A 19023-nucleotide genomic window follows, 5' to 3' on the forward strand; every position below is an offset into this window, starting at 1 on the left:
TTTCAGGTTATTACGCAGATATTGGTGTCTTCAGGAGTGCCGGACCGAATCACCCACAAAATTTTGCCGTAAATCTGTGCATCGCACGATTGGATCACGACTGGGCCAGAGGGGAACATGTTAATGAGATACGGCCGGTCACGCCAAGCTCATTAATTCGCGGCTGCTATCGATTTTATCAATATGGCGTGGTGCGATTATCGGAGGAAATGTACCGTAAAACAAAAGAAAACGCATCAGGCTCTTAGTGTATCTTGTAACTGGCAAAATCCGCATACAACTCGCTATCAACTCTCCCCATATCGCTGCACCTTAAATCCTACGGAATTTTATAAAACAAAAAAATGCGATTAGAAATGTTTCCTCTATTTTTTAAAGGCTTTAAAGATCACAGGGACATGTTTGAGCGAAATAACGCTCGAGGACTGGTTAAAAGCTTGTAATCGTATCCAGCCAATTAAAGAATTATACTCGTGCTGAGGATGGTTAATGGAGCAACTGAAAACATGATTACCAGTACAAGAATAGAAAGCGGTGGCGAGGTATCTGACGGCAGTGTCTCTCAAGGCAGGTGCACTACAAAGGCCACTGCCGTCTAAAAAGATCGACAGTTCAACCGACTTGGCTGAGGAAGGGCCCGACGGCTCAGCTGTTTTCGGTGTCCGAGCTGTACAACAAAACCAGAGCTGCTTTCAAGTATGGCAATACGTCTGTACTAATTTCACTGTCTTAATTGTACTGGTCATCTCTCCTCTTCGCACTTCCTATCAACGTAACCTCAGCGCTCAACCAGGCAGGGCACTCACATCTTGCTAGAGAAATGTCCTTGTGGGTCACAAATAACCCACAATTTTGTACTAACTTTCAAAAATGGCCATACAGTCAAAGTGGAACGAACAGTACTATATTCTGGGATATAACCCCGTGTAACCCATTATAAGTATACCAACGCTTCTGTCTTCAGGGCCGAAGAGCAAGCCAGTCAAGCAGCAAGTATGCCTCCGTAAATTTTTAGCAAACTACATGGCGTCACATCCAAGAAAATAGCATTCTTCATAGTCACCGAAGTGAGAACCTCCAATATCACAAACAGGCATGAATTTGGATTTTACGGATGTCAGTAAATTATCTGTAAGGTCCCCTTGAGGTTCGGTAAAACTGTGTGTAAAGGCGAGTCCGTTACGATCACCTTCATACGTGGCCACCTTCGAGTATACACTCCCTACTTACTTACTTACTTACTTACTCATGGAGATGAGCCCTTCTGCAGGAGCCGCAAATTCTGCAGCTACTCAAGAATTTCCCTGCATTTTATGGAACCCGAAGGTTCATTACCGTGTTCAAAAAGAGCCCTCCACTGGTCCCTATCCTGAGCCAGATCTATCCAATCCATACCATCCTATATCTCTAAGATCCATTCTAATATCATCCACCCACCTACGCCTTGGTCTTCCCTGTTGTCTCTTTCCTTCTGGCTTTCCAACCAATATCCTATACGCATTCCTCATCTCCCCCATTCGTGCTACATGACCCACCCACTTCATCCTCCTTGACTTGATCATTCTGATTATACGTAGAGAAGAATACAAGTTATGAAGCTCCTCATTAAGCATTTTCCTCCAACCTCCTGTCACTTCATCTCTCTTCGGTCCAAATATTCTCCTCAACACTCTGTTCTCAAATACCCTCAGTCTATGTTCCTCCCTTAATGTCAGAGACCAAGTTTCACACCCATACAGAACCACAGGCAAAATTATAGTTTTGTATATTCTAACTTTTGTTTTTGGACAACAGACGAGAAGACAAACGGTTCTGGACTGAATGATAGCAAGCATTACCCGAGTTCAATCGCCTCTTAATTTCCTCCTGAATCAGATTTCGATCTGTCATCGTTGCTCCCAAATATCTGAACTGTGCCACATTTTCAAACATCTGTTTCCTATCTTTATGTCATGATTTTGCCCTGAATTTTGGTGATGAGACAGTAACATATACTTAATTTTCTGTGTTTACTTCTAGAGTCTAGAAGTAAACACAAACTTTAATTGACGAAAGTAAAGAAGTTGCTCTAGAATCTAGACCAACCTCTTTACTTGCGTCAATTAAAGTTTGTGTATTTTTCTTTATGGTATCTACATTATCACCCAGTAGAGTCACATCGTCGGCATAGACCAACAGCTGACGTGTCCCATTTAATTTTAGTCCCACCTGGTTTCCCTGGACCTTCCTAATTGCATTAAGGCAAAGTTGAAAAGGAGTGGCGATAAAGGATCTCCTTGTTTTAGACCATTCTGGATAGGAAATTTATCAGACAAATGTTTACCTACATGGTCTAGTCGCTTTCGTGGCGGTCGTGTCAGCATAAACGATGATCCAAGGCCAGGAAGGCCGATAACATCAACAGATGAACGAAGTGTGAAACTTTTGTCAGATGCTCTTGAAGAAGATCGTCGTGCGACATGTGAGGAACTTTCTCAAACCACGGGGATTCCACCAACGTAAATATTCCGAATTCTGACAAATGATTTAAGGAAGAGAAAGATTTCTGCGCGATGGGTCCCTCACTGCTTGACTGCTGAACAGAAGCAGAAACGCCTCGACATTGCAACCTTGCTGAAACAAAGATTCGACGTTGAAGGTCGAGCATTCTTGTATCAACTTGTCACTATTGATGAAACGTGGGTTAGAGACTTTGAACCGGAGCTGAAATCACAGTCCAACGAGTGGAGAAGTCCATCTTCCCCACGACCAAAAAAATTTCGACGATCTCAATCAAAGGTCAAACAAATGATGATCTTTGCTTACGATCACCAAGGAATCGTCATGACAGAGAGAGTTCCGTGCGGGAAAAGTGTCACAGAAGTTCATTATCGTCACTTTATGCAAAATCTACGCAGAAAAATGCACAAAACCGGACCTCAGTTGCTCGAGGCTAGGCGATCATTCTCCATGACAACGCTCACCCGCACATCGGGAATGTTGTAACAGAAAAGCTGTGCCAATACGGTTGGGAGGTGTTGCCTCATGCTCCCTACAACCCGGACATGAGTTCACCAGACTTTGACTTATTCCCAAAGTTGAAACAACCTATGCGAGGCCGTCGTTTTCCCTCTGAGGAAGAGCTTTCTGCTGCAGTTACCCGAGCCAAACAAAGATGGTGTCCTGGATGGAACAGTAAAGCTTCCCACGCGTTGGATCTTGGTCATTCAGAAGCAGGGGGACTATATTGAAGGACTGTAAAGAGATATTAAAGAAAATAAACATGGACGTAAACAAAAAATTCTGTGCATTATTTCTGAAATGACCTACGTATTCAAAATGTTGTGGGAATCTGCAAGCAGATCATCAATCTCATCCTTCACTAAGTTACTGCTAGGCTGGTAACCCCTCTTAAAGTCATTTATGTATTCCTCTCTAATTTTCTTGTTCTTACTGTTCAGTGCAAGCTCATCAATTTTGTCTTTCAGATATTCCCTCTTTTTGTTCCTGAAATGCCTGCTGGTTTCACGTCTTATATTGTTCAGATTATCCCCATTTAACTCGCTTGGATCCTATAACCATTGCAATTTGGCCTGCTTTCTTTGATCTAATAATTTTGAGCATCCTTCATCGAACCATGGCTTATGCTTCTTCGGTTCATAATAACCTAGACTCTCCTTGGCAGAAATTTTTATATTCTCTCTAATAGGTTCCCAAGCTTTATTAACAGTGTACAGTCCCTACACACAAGCAAATAAAATCTATGTCCTCCACTCAAGTGCGTAATGAACCAAATGGGTGGCGATGCTGCATGAGAGTGTTATATGACAAGGAAAGTGGAGGAACGAAAATGACCATAGCCGCCGCAAGAAAAATTAATAACGTAAAATCCCTTGACTTCACATACATTTAACACAGGCAGAATCTGTGGTTGAGGCACTATGTTCTAAGCTGGAAGGTCGCGGGTTCGAATCCCGATGAGGTCACTGGATTTTTCAATTAACCTAATCCTTCCAGCAGCACTACGGCCCTAGAGTCGACTCAGCCTCTAACAGAAATGAGTACCAGGAATCTTCCTGGGGGGTAAAGAGCGGTCGGCGCATAAGGCTGACAACCTTACCGCCAACTTTGAGCCGACTGTCTATATAACGTGGGACTCTCAACGTCTCACAACCCTGTAGGCCTTCACGGCCTGGTACAGGGATAGCTTTACCTTTTTTTACCTTACTGCATATTCTTCTTCATTATGTGTGCCTTCTTTGAACATTTAGTACATAATCAACTTCAATCACTCCAGTCTGATGAGCCGGGAGCTTTACCTACACTCCCCCCCCCGCCCATTTCTTCACGACATGGTGCTTAATTAAGCACAGGAGCAACTTTACCCTACCTTTTACAACTGATATTTCAAACTTAACCGAGAAGTTTCAACTTCGTTAAAATACATACGTACATGCAGATTCCAATCACAACAACAAAACACTTCCATCATAACTTACAGCTTACTCTGTATGCTACAGTAAATATCTGTCATGGTTTTCTCATGAAAGTCCTGAATTTGAGCTCAGTGTTCTGTAATCATATTTCTGTCCACCCACCCACCATTTAAAGGGCTGGTTTTCAAAGGCAGAGTGGATGGGAGAAAATATGAACATTATTACACCAGGGGCTGATTCAAAGAGCAAAAGAGCAGGGAGGAATGAAGTGGAAGAGGAAAAACAAAACAGAAATAAGTAGTAGAAGGATGGAAGGAAGAGAAAAGTGGCTCTGATAAGGGTAGCTGTTGATGCCCTGAAACCGAGAGCTTCACCAGGCTTAACTACCTGGCTCACCAGCAAGTAGATGAGAGGCGTCCATGTGGTACCTACTTACCAAACTACACTGTGTCACATCCCAGAAAACAGTATTTTTCGCTCACTTCATAATTGCACAATTTTCTCTATGTTTCATTGTTATTTTGGGTCAAAATATCATCCTAACCATTTTGTTTTCACGTTTAATCAGACTATAAAATCAAAATTTGTAACAATTTTGCCACGTGTAGGATGGTACGTGCGACGAAAATGACGGCTTCTAGTTCAAATGACGGGATGTATTAGCACCTTGGTTACAACTTCTCTTAATCACATTTAAATACAGCGCTACTACTGATTTAGACACGTACTGGTCCTCTCCTGGTACCATAACTAAAATGCAGGAACTGTAACAGTCTCACTGAATCATACACTCCATGCATTACCCATGAATGAAGCCTTCTAATCACACTTCCAGTCTTCACAGGTCGACAGTTCTATGACGAACTTTACGTGGCTATCTTCCACAGAGAACTCAGACCTTAACTGCAGGGCCGTTTGTTTTTAAGATAACTCCTTAGCACAGACCCCACGCCGTCTCCCATTGTTGTGGATGCATGCTTATCGCTGCGTCACCTGGCAACAGACTTCCTATAACTCTGTGCTATTGCCCGGGGTGGACCGCATAGAAAACAGTTTCCCTTCTGTTGCCTGTATTCGTGTTTACAAAACCTGTTGCCTGGCAATGCGTTGATCAAATCCATTACAATATAAAACAAGGGATAAGTTCTATTTTTAAACTTTGGTGTTTCAAAGTAGACTTCAGTATTAATGCTAAGACCATAGCCTTCCATATACAGAATGTTAATCTAATCCTGATCCTAGTATATGCTTCTTCATCTATGCTCTCATATTTGAATACGATCAACATTTTCAGTGCACAATGTGCCTAAAACATCTTTATCAGTACATTGTCACTTACTAGTGATGCAGATCATTACTTCATCGTTAAAAAAATTACTAGTTTCTACTTTTAACATGTGAGGGAAACCAAAAACATCACACTGGAGATCTTGTTGAACACATGAGACATTTTTCCCAGGTACAACATACCCTAAGTATGTTTTAGACTGGCAATACCTGACATGTGATAGCAGCCAGAGTACTTTGAAACTTAACTACCAAAGTCCATATAAGCTTCAGACAAAACAGCTTACTACACAGCACTGTAGCTGTACACATTTCCCTCACCTAACAAAGAATTGTTTATATAAGATCAATACCAAAAGAAACCTTGGACTATGGAATGCAGCAAAGTTTGTGACACTCATAATGTAGGCAGCATGTCACAATTTGAGAGGTGTAATTTTCAGCTTCGAACCTGTTTGTATTTCAAAATTACATTATCTTCACACATGTTCTCCTAGGCAATATTTATTTACACATGTGTATTCACTGCTCTATGAACAACATGCACAATGTGACAGCAATAAAAAACTCAATTAACCAAATCCATCCATTTCAACGCTTATGTATGAGAAAATGGTTTTCTATATATGTGTATGTTGGTACAGGTAAAACATTTATTCAAACATCAAATGTCAGACGAGCCAATTATTTTGCCTTAAAAATTCATGTGTAACAGAATATTAAACAAAAAGTCTGTGGATGAACTAATCGCCTACTTTCCTTTCAATACATCCTGAGTATTTGATCTGCCATGAATTGAAAGGAAAACACCAAGTCCAATGTGCTTTCATGGTTCAGTGGTGCTCCACATACTGGCATGAGAAGTGATCAAGTATTGTAATGTCTGTCTCCTCCAGCCAGACCATCACAGGCTTATCAGCTAGTTAGTTCCCTGCACCTTAAGCTTGCTGTTTGTGAGCACAGGCACAATATTAAGACACACAGTATAATACAAAAAAACTGCAGGAAGGACTGCATGACATTCCAGCTACCACACTAGCCAGATGAGAAATATTAACACACTTCATTTGCATAATGGGACAGTGAAAGGCATACTTCTGCTTAAAGATATCTTTATATTCTTCAGAATTTTGTATTCAATTTTTATTTCAAGATTTTTCAGGAGTACTGATGCAAGCCAAGAAAAGGTTCAGAATTCATTAATGACCAAAAAATGTATAACTATTGGCCATATTTTGAAATAATCAACATTATGAAGGGATACTTAGATCAACTGATTCTCCAAAATTCTCAAACTAAGTTTGTTTTGCTTCTAGACTTCAGAAACGTTCGATACCACTCTCAAAAAGTTTCCAGATATTGCTTATGAGTTTTTACTGGACATCATATGGGCAGTATTTTAATTTTCTTCTTCTGGAAGCTAATTCTCTTATTTGTTTCACATTACAATTTTTACAAACTAATATTTCAAACCTACCCAAATATTTTATTGCTTGAAATCTGTGTATGGCATTACCAGAAGTCACAAAAATATCTGCCTTGTTAGTAACTACTCCAACAGCCAACGTATTTTCTAAGTAGCAGTGTCCATAATTACCTACACAGCATGCGCATTCAGGATAGACTCAATAACTTATCATTAATAAGAGAGAAAAAATTCTTGAGGACTTAGAGAAACGGTTGAAACTTCTGTTAACTCTGTGACAGATATTTCCCCTAACAAAATATTGTTGCACACAACTAAAATACAAAATGTAATAAAAAATGCATACTCAGTAGTCAATGACCATTCTTCTTAATATATCCTTCATTCCTCTTTTGTCACTTAACTTCTGTAATTCTTATCTCAAATCTGCATAGCTTTCTTGTACAATGTATTTCACATCTGCTGCATCCTTTCGTGATGGCACTCCAGCTAGTCCTTCATTTTCAGACGTAAAAATTTCATGAAGCAAAATCTGGATGATATAATAGATGGGGAAAAACCACAGTATCATGCTGCAAAGACTGCTCAGACACTTGTCATGCAGGAGCAACCAGTCTTTGATCACCCACATTTTGGGACACTACTCTGTCCAAGGTGCTTCTTTAATAAACTTGATGGGTTCACAGTTCTGTGCTTCACAGCAACTGGTGCACCGCCGGCCATGAAGTGCAAGTGAATTTTGCTCATAACTCTGCATGCCGATAACATCTGGAATGAAGGTAAGTTCTTACCTTTGTTCACAGATGACAAGAGGTGTTGAAAATGCTGTCCCTCTACACACAGACATTCCTCGCACTGGAGAAAGAGGTTCTGATTTACCTTCTGAAGATATTCTGCAGGAATATTTGAAATTTACCTATGAATGTTTTCTTTTGGTTCTTCTTCCATTGGGGGGTAATTGCTGTAAACTTTGCCTTTCGAACAATCCAGAAGAAAAAATCACAAGGATCAAGATTGAGTGAATGTGCTGGCCAAACAACACTGCTGATAATTCTGTCCCCAAAGACATAGGACAAAGCCTGCATAGACATGCATGCACTGTGGGCAGCAGCTGAGTCTTGCTGAAACTGCCCATGGAGTCTTTCTTCTTCTTTTAACTCTGAAAGGAACTGCCCAAGAATAACCTGTACATATCTCTCGCAATTGTTTTGTTAGGAAACACAGGTCCAACAATCCTTGTACTTACAGCACACCAGACACCAACTTTCACTGCATGGAGTGGGGCTTTGTGGGTCAGATGTGAATTCTGTGAACTTCAGTAGTGATTACTTTGTGTATTTATGTATCCCTGCAAGTGAAGCCATGCTTCATCATGAAAGAATGTCAACTGCAGATTGATCTCACCTTCAACAATATACTGTAGAAACCAAATGCAAAAACGAACCCTGCTTGCTGAATTGCATGGTTGCAATGCATGGATTACTACTGTTTTATTGGGTCTAAGCTTCATCAATTCTGTTGCTCTTTTTGCCATATTGCTCACTGTTAACTGGGAACAAATGGCTCATGACGCTGATAACTACTGCCTACTGCTCACAAATCATAAACAAACTCCCATGCATGAACCACACTGCCCACTGCCTAACATAAAACCATGCTGAGGTATACAAGTTAATTATTTTTCTTCATTCCAAATGTCATCGGCCGTCAAGCATTCTGAGTCATCAGCAAAATTTGTGTACGCTTTGCAGCCGGCGATGCACCGGTCCCAGTGAAGTGCAGTGCCGTTAACTTATCAACAGCTTTAAAAATGTCCCTGTACTTCTCCTTGTTAACCAAAGCATGCTCAGGGATGCTCATGGTGTAAGATATCATGCCAGTCATAAATGTCTTTCAACACCACCTTCCCTTTCACGCAATCCTGCTAAAACTTCAGCACCAATGATGATTTCCATATGAAGACTTATCATTTGTTATTTACTTTGGAGTTTGTACAGGAAATGTCAGATTTTGTCACCTATGACAATTTTTCATGGGAAAAGTGGACCATTATCTGCCACAAGGATCCTCATGTTACATTACTGCTGCATCGGCATATCTGGTACAGCATGTTGGAAGACACAATAAATAATCAGATCCTTATAGATGGCATGGCAACTACAGCTGGAAGTCCATCTTTTGCTGCAATGATCTCTATCATCTGACAACAATCAGAACATATGACTTCTTGCACCTGCCTCTCTCTGCACTCGTTTCACAGTATTGCAAGCTGTCAGCAGCATAAATTGTTTCCAGTAATTCATGACCATCAATGAATCTATGATGCCACCCAAAATAACTCAAACCAGGAAACTGCTTGTTCAATATACACTGCCAGAAGCACATACAGTGTTTCCAGTGTTAACCTTCGCAATCACTACTTAAATTTAACACACTGAGGACCAGTCACATGATATCAAGTTTTTGGCTTTTAAACGTGGCGGACTGGTTGCATGATATCATGATTTTAGGACACATTAGTTTGTAACACATTACACCTTGCTCTGGCACCACCCAAGTTGCACGCAACTGCGTAACAAAACTCTGAAATGTTTGCTTACTTGTCAGTAACTTGAACATGCTGTTTTCTTAACCAACTATAAACGAAAATGCTTTGCTGCTCTTCGAGCTGTATGTATCAGCCAGTAGTTAGTGGTGGGGTATAGACAGGGACAAATTCTTCTCCGATGAGCTAGCTGGCCTGCCTTGAGACGCATAGTCATGGTGATTCAGAGAGCAGCAGTGACAGGGGAGAACAAAGAATTGTGGCCACAGACAGTAAAAGTGACAGTAGCTCTGACAATAATGGGGGTAATAACATTGTGGGGGACAGTAAAAAATCCAAAAAAATCACAAAAATCTAAACCCTGATTTGAAATTGAAATACAAAGCATTTCTGATGAATATGGCAAAGGCCTGGTCTACAGACCAGATGGCGGCAGCAGAACCAGAGTCAGACACAGACTTAATGTGACCAGGCCCATCAACTCCCACCCCATGCAGGAATCATGTGGACCCCCCAGGGCGACTCTCGGGTGATATGAGGAAACATACCCTTGTGAAACTTGTGAAGAGTGAACATTCCAAGGGGAAGCATCCTTCTAGGCAATGCCGTGTTTGCACAGTTCACAAAAAAAAAGGAGTATGTCTACATTTGCACGTTTTGTGTAAAGCCACTTCACAGGAATGTTTCCAGAAATATCACACCCTCGAGTATTTTTAGGAACACTGGTAAGTGTTCTCCAAAAATTTTAGTTCATAAAATTAATTAGGAAATTTTATATTAATTTTTAAAGTGAACGGTGCACAAGTTAGGATAGTAGGTTTAATAATGGAAGCCCCAGGGTGATTTAAATATTTAAATCGCCGGTCTTCAATGTGTTAATACTGCCCTATTACTGTAGGCAAACTATTTCCCCACTCTGAAACCTTCAATATACTACACACTAGTCTGGATCCTATCATGTCCACTAATCTAATGTAACTAAAGTTTCAATGTATTTAGAAAGCTTACATGTACATTATATACACATATGCACGCACACTCACACTCATGCATATATTTAAGTAACTTTAATATTCAGTCCATTACTGAAAATACACATGGGTATATACGAGTTAATTTAATATACAACCACCTATCTATCGGACTATCGTTCAACATCCAAACAAGAATCCAAATGAAGTCCACCCATATCAGATATCAAAACAATTCCAATCAACAGTACAGTTCACCAAAAGTCAATTACAATACAGATAGTGGATCAATACTACAAACCAAATCTGTCCCCAGTTACTGTATGTAATTGGCACTCCACTATATCACCATTTTCTAATAGATCTAAGGACAGAGATTCTGATATTCTCTCCTTAAAACTATCAATTTGGTTTTGAACCTCTAACCACACATGAAACTCTCAAATGTTCACATAATCATCATCATCATCATCATCATCACCATCCAGCCATCAGTCAGTCAGTCAGTCAGTCAGTCAGTCAGTCAGTCAATCAATCAATCAATCAATCAATCAAGTTACTCTCCGAACAAGGAAAAGGTAGACTATATTCACATTTTAGTTCAGCCACAACTGAAAAGTAACATATGTCTCATGCCCAGCATTTTGAAAATTTATAGTCATACTGTGAGTACAGGAGGTCAAATGGAATAGGGGTGGCACTAAACCATCAGGTGATCATAGATTTTTCTATGAAAAGGCAATGAGAATCATGACTTAGAGACAGAATTTTTTGGTACATGGTCATATCTTATGCAGTAACTGCCTTCTAAAAGAAGTTACTGAAGGAAAGATAGAGGGGCAGATAGAAGTGACCAGAAGATGTAAGAAGATGCTGGATGACCTTGGTGACAGAAGAGGATATTCTCATTTGAAGGATAAAGCTCCAGATCGCATTAAGTGGAGGAACTGTTTTGAAAGAGACTGTGGACCTGTCATCTTGACAGATTACTGATGAATGAATGAATGAAAACAATCATATCAACAGTTAAGAGGGTTGAGTTTATTAGTGTTAGGATGTCTTACATAACACTAAGAGGCCCTGGTGTGATATCACAGTTCTGAATGCTCACACCCCAGCAGAGGATAAAACCAATGATATAAAGGACAGCTTCTATTAGGAACTAGAACATGTATTCAATGTACACGAAATTATTGGAGATCATCATGATCAAGCCAAGGAGGATGATATTGGCATGGCATGTAGCATGTATGGGGAGAAAAGAAATGTATATAGGTTTTTGGTTGGAATCCAGAAGGAAGGAGACAAATAGGAAGATCTAGACATAGGTGGAAGGATAATATGTACTAAATTGGATCTTAGGGAAAGATGGGGCGGTATGGTCTGGATTGATCTAGGTCTTGATAGGGGCCAGTGGAGGGCTCTCGTGAACTAGCAATGAACTTCTACGTTCCACAAAATGTCGGGAAATTCTTGAGTAGCTAAGCAACAGGCTGTTTCTCAAGCAGAACTCAGCTCCATGTAGTTGGTTATAGTCTTCAACTCTGGCCAAAAACTGTAATATTTTCAACGTTTTCTGAGATACTTCATATACAACCTGAAGAACTAAGAACCGTATAAATCCATCAATATTCTCAGAAGAAGGTCACATTAAAACTTGTGGTATTTACACCATGCATTGGTTCAAATGAAGTAATCAGTTTCTATATTACTGAGGATAATTACAGAAAATAAGCTAGTTTCTGTATGAATGGTACAGAAATATTCTAATTCAGTAATAATTTTTCTTGGTGTCACAGAAAATGTTCTATAACGTTACAATTTAAATAACAGTTACTGGCCATCTAATTTTTAATTGTTAACGCTTACCTCAAATATTTTCAGCAACATTTTCACGTATAATCTTCGAACTCCTAGAGATTTCCCGATTGAAGCCAGAAAAATTATTGCTAACAGGAACATCAAGAACGGCATCACAAGTATTGAACACGAAACACTTACAACACTCCATATTAACGCCATATTGCTACATCAAGTCAAGGAACGGGTCAACTGCCGACGACTGTATGTTGTAACCACGGCAACGACAGAGCAACACAGATCACTCCCTTCCCCAACCCCCTCAATACAACTCCGACCGCCACAGAGGACACAGAGCGACACAGAGTATCAGCATCCTTACTGCCAACTTGGAGAATAACACGTTCAGAGAGTAGATAATTTCGTTCCATAATTCACAGCTCTATGGCACTCCGCCACTATGGAGATTTGTGATTCGGAGTGGGCCATGATTCTCAAAGCCATCGACTTTAAATGACTTATTCATCCATTTTATTCATCCTGGATATCCATACGATTAAGTAATAATCAACATATTTTAGTTAAGTAATTAAACTCGATCACAGGCATATGAATTTAGCATTAGTGACATACGGTAAACACACGGCACCTTAGATGATAGTAGGTCCAATAGTCACAGTAGTTTCCGATATAAATAACATTTAGTAGTCCGTGATATATAGCATATATAGTACGTATATTGCTGAAAGCAAAAGGGAGCGCTGGGAGGTTAGGGAGTGGGGAGGGTGGGGAGCACTACAGGGATCTACAGGGGAAAATATGGCTGATCTCCCACCTCCGCTAAGAGTTTCGCCTCTAATAAGGGTAGGTGAAGAATTAACTAAAGAGTTGTGTAATGAAAATTATGTTGTGGCGTGTCACAGTATTAGTCCACTGTATATTGTAACTTTTGTTTTATTTTCAATGTACTATTCTTCATCCAGTCTGCTGTACGTTTTTATTAAAACGAATTGTCTATTAGTATCAGGTCAAAGTAGTATATTTAAAAATAAAGTTCCACCATCACATAAGCAGGAAGTAATGAAAGATCTCTGTACAGTTAGGTCTACAGTTTGGAGTTTTATAGGGTTTTCTGAGGTTTTTTAGCAGTCATTTTTTTAAAGTTTCTATTTCGAAAGTAAATTAGAAGTGATGAAAGGGGGACTTTAAAAAGGATTCCAAGAGGTTGAGTTCTTTTGATGTGAAGTTACCAGCATGGCCAGGATAGTGGTAGCATGTGGTCTCTATTTTGAAATCTTTCAAATTATCTGGTGTTTTTTCTATGAACTTGCACAATCATCCTTTTGGTGTACAAATCAAAAGTACTGCAAAAAAAATGAATGTTGTACACTAAAGAAAAAATGCCAACCTTACTCTGGGGCATAATCAGTGTTGTTCTATGCTGACCACTAAGTATTAACAATAATGCAAGGAAGCAAATTGCCCAAAATCTTGCATATTATCAGCTATGACATACGGAGAAAGTCAACAACATAGGATGGCGAAGTATGTTATGTTGACCAGAATCTCATGGAAGTCAAAAGTGGCTGAACCACGTATAGGAATGACATGTATTTTGTGGAAATGGATTCATCAGTGTTCTTGTATTCTCCTTTTAGTTTGGTAGATGGAGTTTCCTAGCAGTTGGCATTACATGGGGAGCTGTTCGCCATAGATCCCTGTCGAAGAAAGAAGCTGCATTACGAGAAATTGAAACAAAGCAGAAGGAAATTCGCGATGCAAAATTAGTAGAAGAAAAAAAGAGATTAGCTAAAGGTGGGCTAATACAGTTTTAGATATTAAACTTCAAATGTTCTTAAACAGTAATTAATTTTGAACTTGGAAGTGTTGCAAAATCTGTCATCAGCCAAATTTTTAGTGCACATTTTCACGCAGGCAGTTTCATTTATTGGAACCAGGTTTGAAGCTTTGTGAATTTTTTAAAATGTTGAACTTTGTGAGCTGCAATGTGTGTCATAGATTGACATTGTTTCTTATTGTATCATATCTAATTTAATATGCATTTTCCACTTTGTGTAGACGATGTTAGGATGCCTTTGTGAATTCATTCAGAATTCAGTTAAAATTCAGACTTCATTGTTACGTGCAAGGAAAGGTGCACCTTTTGTATTTTACCATTACTGGAAGAAATGTGTGTGCTGCAAATACCTGATGGTTGAGTCCAAATTAGCATGAGTGATTTGTATATGGAGGCAGTCACTTGGAATCACTGAGAACCAACTCTCCTGGTGACATTTTCTCTAGTTTTGCTTAGGCTGTCCAGGTACATACAACCTTCACATAGACTCTGCTTTCTAATCTGTCCTGACTTACATTTATAGCAGTCATCACATTCTGTCTCCAGTTAGTACTACATCATCAAACAGTCTGCAATTCAGTTGGTCCAAAATATTGATAATCGCAATAAATATATGATTTACTGTTGGAACCTGAAGATTCATCAGTTGAGCATATTCATTGTCAAAACCTGACTCTTGAAATATTTAGAATCTTTAAGATCAGGTTCATCTGGCCAAGCGGTATAGATACCTCCCTTATTTTTGCTCATGTTACCTCCATCTTCAGGATAATTTTGGAATGGATCCCAAAGGAAAATGTTTTAATGATGTTCAGAGGTTTAGCAGTCTGCAGCAGTGGAAGACTCGTATGAATATACTGATGAACTTTCAGGATCCAGAAAGACAGGCAATTTTTTGACCAGCTGAGTGACTGTGGAGTTAGTTCCTTCTCCATTTTTCCCTTACAACTAAAATGCTAATAACGTGGTTATTTCTCCTTACAGAAGAGCTGGATAACCTGGCCAGGCAAGCAGGTGCCACACCAGAACCATGAACAGTTTCTTGTTGAATTCATGTATAGTAACATTGCTGCCCATTCTGCATAGCATAGAATTTCAAGATGTCAAATGTACAGGTTATTAATTTGTTTCACAGTATAAAGCTCCAATAAAGTTCATGTATGTGTGTTTTAGATGGATATAAAAACCATTTTCCCACCTCCTGATGCATATTTATTCTTCACACAGTGAGTTATATTTTACATGAGAGAATAAAAGTATTTTGTGCTTTTTCAAGAATTATTTCATTCCTGGAAGCAAACTTGACTACCACATTCAGTTCTTTTAGTTGGATTTGTTAAATATAAATACAAATTAGGAAGGATTTTTTAAATACAAATAAAAAGGATGACATCATATTTGCAAATCAGTAGTAGTATCTGTACATGATGCTGATGGGTTTGATGTAAGCCCCAGAACATCTGAAGCAGTCCATGCGTGAATCCATGATCTCTTGTGAGGCAATGAACCATGTAAAGTAAAGCTATCCCTGTAAGAGCCCATGAAGGTCCATAGGGTTGTGAGACGTTGAGGGTCCCACATTATCTAGACAATCGGCTCAAAGATGGCGGTAATATTCTCAGCCTTACGCGCCGGCCGCGCTTTACTCCCCAGGGAAGTTATTTAATTAATTCCTGGTACTCGTTTATGTTAGAGGCTGAGTCGACTCCAGGGCCATAGTGTGGCCGGAAGGATTAGGTCAATTGAAAAAAAATCCAATGACTTCATCAGGACTTGAACCCGCGACCTTCCGGCTTGTAGCATAGTGTCTCAACCAACTACGCTATTGCGTGCCCGGCCCTAATATTCATGTTCCTAATGCATAGACTTCCATTGCTGTCAATATTATACTCAAGTAATTAAAGTTTCTAATGCAACAGTAGTTTGTTGTAATTTTTGTTCCTTGGCTGTAATGATCCACTTGTGCTTTGTGGTTATTGTTTAATAAAAAGTTAACAAAGTAAGACAGGTGGATGGCTGGTCATATTATCTGCATATCTGGTTTCTGTTGGAAGAGAAGATAGATCTGTCATCTGGCAGATACTCTCCTGCTCTTACAGACAGTCTAGGACATAGGAGGCTAAGGCAGATGGCCGAAAGAGAAGTTGAATTTTTTACAATACATGCAGGACTGCTGTTAAATTTTGACTAGCAGTAGAGGATAGGAAGGACTGTCACATGAATCTGGAGGAATTTAAACAACAAATAGAACTAATACTGCCAAATTGGTTCCTGAACTTGGTCGATTATTTCTAATGCTTTGTTATCCTTCTGCACATGTGTACATTATTTTATTCAGCATCATCGTCATCATCATCACTGGCACGACAGCCCTTTGTGAGCCCTGGCCTTCCTCAGGATTGCTCATCATTCTTCTCCATTCGATGCTACATACCTCCGGTTCTTTACACCCAAAATTCTTATATCCTGCCACACACATTCTTCCCATGTCAATCTTGGTCTTCCCACTTTCCTATTTTCTTCTGGTTTAGTATTAATCGTTCTGTTCTTGCTGCTAAGTATTATGTGTCCAGCCCATTCAAGCTTTTCACCTTTATAAATCCAATAATGTTTTGTTCATTAAATAGTTTGAATAGCTCATGGTTATACCTCTTCCTCCATATTCAGTTTTCTTCCACTGGTCCAAAGATATATCTCAGGATCCTCCTTTCAAATATACTTAATAGTATTTCATCCGATCTTGACAGTGACCAGGTCTCAGAGGCATAAGATAGCACTGATCTTATAAGTACTTTATACAGGGTGGGGCACAGAAACTTCCTTTTTGTGAAGGGAGAGGAGATCGCAGAAAAGTGGGGATAGGCTCAGCGAACACAGCAGTCGCGGAAGTTTCTGTCTAATACCCCTCAATAGGAAACAGGTGGACGAGTGAGCAGCGCGCGTTCCATACTCACTTCAGAATTAAGCCCAGAGGTCTGGTTCCCGACCGGAAATCGATTGTTTTGTGGGTAGAGAACTTTAGAACAACCGAGAGTATGGTGAAAAAATCATCAGGACAACAACGGACCATTACGATGCCAGAAAATGTGGAAGCAATTCGACAGTCGATTTTGAGATTTTTGCAGTCGCCCTAGACATATCCAATCATTCAATGCGCCAAATTATGCACAAACATCTTCAGTTCCATCCCTATAAGATGGTTGCTGTGCAAGAATTGTCACCACATGGTTTCCAGAACCAAATAACAGTGTGCGAAACGTTATTGGAAACTTTACCCCCTGACGCACTTGTTTTCTTTAGTGATGAGGCATATGTTCATCTATATGGATATGTCAACAAGCAGAATATGCAATATTGGAGTGGTAACAATCCCAGTGAGCTCCATGCAAGGCCACTTCACAGTGATAAGGTGACAGTATGGTGTGCGTTTTCGAGAGTTGGAGTTATTGGCCCTTATTTTTTTTGAAGAAGACAATCATGTAGTTACTGTCAATTCACAGCGGTATGTGGACATGATTAAAAACTTTTTCAAACCAGCTCTTGAAGAAATGCATCTAGGAAATGTCTAGTTTCAACAGGATGGTGCCACGGCTCACACAGCCCGAGCTTCAATGACAGTTTTGAGGGCAAAGTTCCCCGGACGGCTCATCTCACTTCGAGGTGACATCCCGTAGGCAGCGCACTCACATGATCTAACGCCCTGTGATTTTTCTTTTTGGGGATACCTCAAGGCAGAGGTTTTTAAACATCGCCCCACAAACCTGCTTCAGCTGAAGAATGTTATTCGGCAGGAAGTAGCCCAAATTCCAGTGCACATATTGGAACGTGCAGCGGGGAACTTCAGAAAACGGTTGCATCAGTGCATAGAGAACGGTGGCCACCACCTTTAAGATATTTTGTTTAAAACTACATGATTTAAAACTTTAAAGTATGTTCTTTCATTAGCTAAACATAAATTTTGTCTATCAGCAATAATTTTTCTTTTATTCGTCTCCAAATAAAGGAAGTTTCTGTGCCCCATCCTGTACATCGTAGTTTTGGTTTTCCTGGGTATTAGTTGCGATTTCAGGTGTTTCCTAAGGCCATGGAGACATTTATTTGCTGCAAGTACATGCTTTTTTATTTCATCACTGATGTCATTTTTATAGTTAACTTCTGATCCAAGGTAAGTAAAACTACATACAACCTCAAATTTATATCAGCCAATTTAAATATATGCAGGCCCATTAGCACAGTCTTACTTGGTTACCGGCATGTACTCTGTTTTATTTTGGTTAATTTGTAGATTCGTCTTTTTTGCTGCTCTTTCCAAATTAAGAAAAGCTTCTTTCATAGATTTTTGTGTTCTACTAATTATATAAATATAATCTGCAAATGCCAAAATTTGAACTGACTTATAGAATATAGTCCCCCTTGTGTTGATGCCTGCATCTCTAACTACCTTCTCTAATGCTATATTGAACAAAAGGTGGGCTAGGGAATTCCCTTGTCGAACTCCATTTCTAGTTATTATAGGGCTGAACAACATATTCTGAATCTTAATTTGGCACTGGGCCTTTCTCATAGTGGCTCTGACTAAGGCCATTAACTTCCATGGAATGTGCATCTCTTCCATTGCCAGAAAAAGGCTATCTCTATCTATGGAATAAAGGACCTGGTGCATAGTGAAAATCTGATCGTTAGTTGATCCTTCCTTGACGAAACCCGCACTGGTAATCCCC

General features: G+C 39.7%; 2 protein-coding genes across 4 annotated transcripts in view; one reads left to right on the plus strand and one right to left on the minus strand.

The window, feature by feature from the left end:
- Nucleotides 1-12783, minus strand: part of LOC111871380 (glycerol-3-phosphate acyltransferase 4) — a 70860-nt gene extending 58077 nt beyond the window's left edge. Inside the window, exon 1 of one of the 3 annotated variants that reach the window (XM_023864457.2) lies at nt 12514-12783. In XM_023864457.2, the coding sequence (XP_023720225.1) occupies nt 12514-12666 (153 nt within the window). In that variant the 5' untranslated portion in view covers nt 12667-12783. The remainder of the gene's footprint in view (nt 1-12513) is intronic. The other 2 variants (XM_023864459.2, XM_023864458.2) reach the window with 2 other exon arrangements.
- A 430-nt stretch (nt 12784-13213) lies between these two features.
- On the plus strand, nt 13214-15501 carry LOC111871381 (ATP synthase subunit e, mitochondrial). Its single transcript, XM_023864460.2, has 3 exons — nt 13214-13308; nt 14103-14259; nt 15287-15501. The coding sequence occupies exons 1-3, from the start codon at nt 13264-13266 to the stop codon at nt 15334-15336; spliced, it is 252 nt and encodes an 83-aa protein (XP_023720228.1). The 5' UTR covers nt 13214-13263; the 3' UTR covers nt 15337-15501.
- Nucleotides 15502-19023: the final 3522 nt, after the last annotated feature.

Source organism: Cryptotermes secundus, unplaced genomic scaffold, assembly GCF_002891405.2.
Source record: "Cryptotermes secundus unplaced genomic scaffold, Csec_1.0 scaffold194, whole genome shotgun sequence".
NCBI classification, from domain to species: domain Eukaryota; kingdom Metazoa; phylum Arthropoda; class Insecta; order Blattodea; family Kalotermitidae; genus Cryptotermes; species Cryptotermes secundus.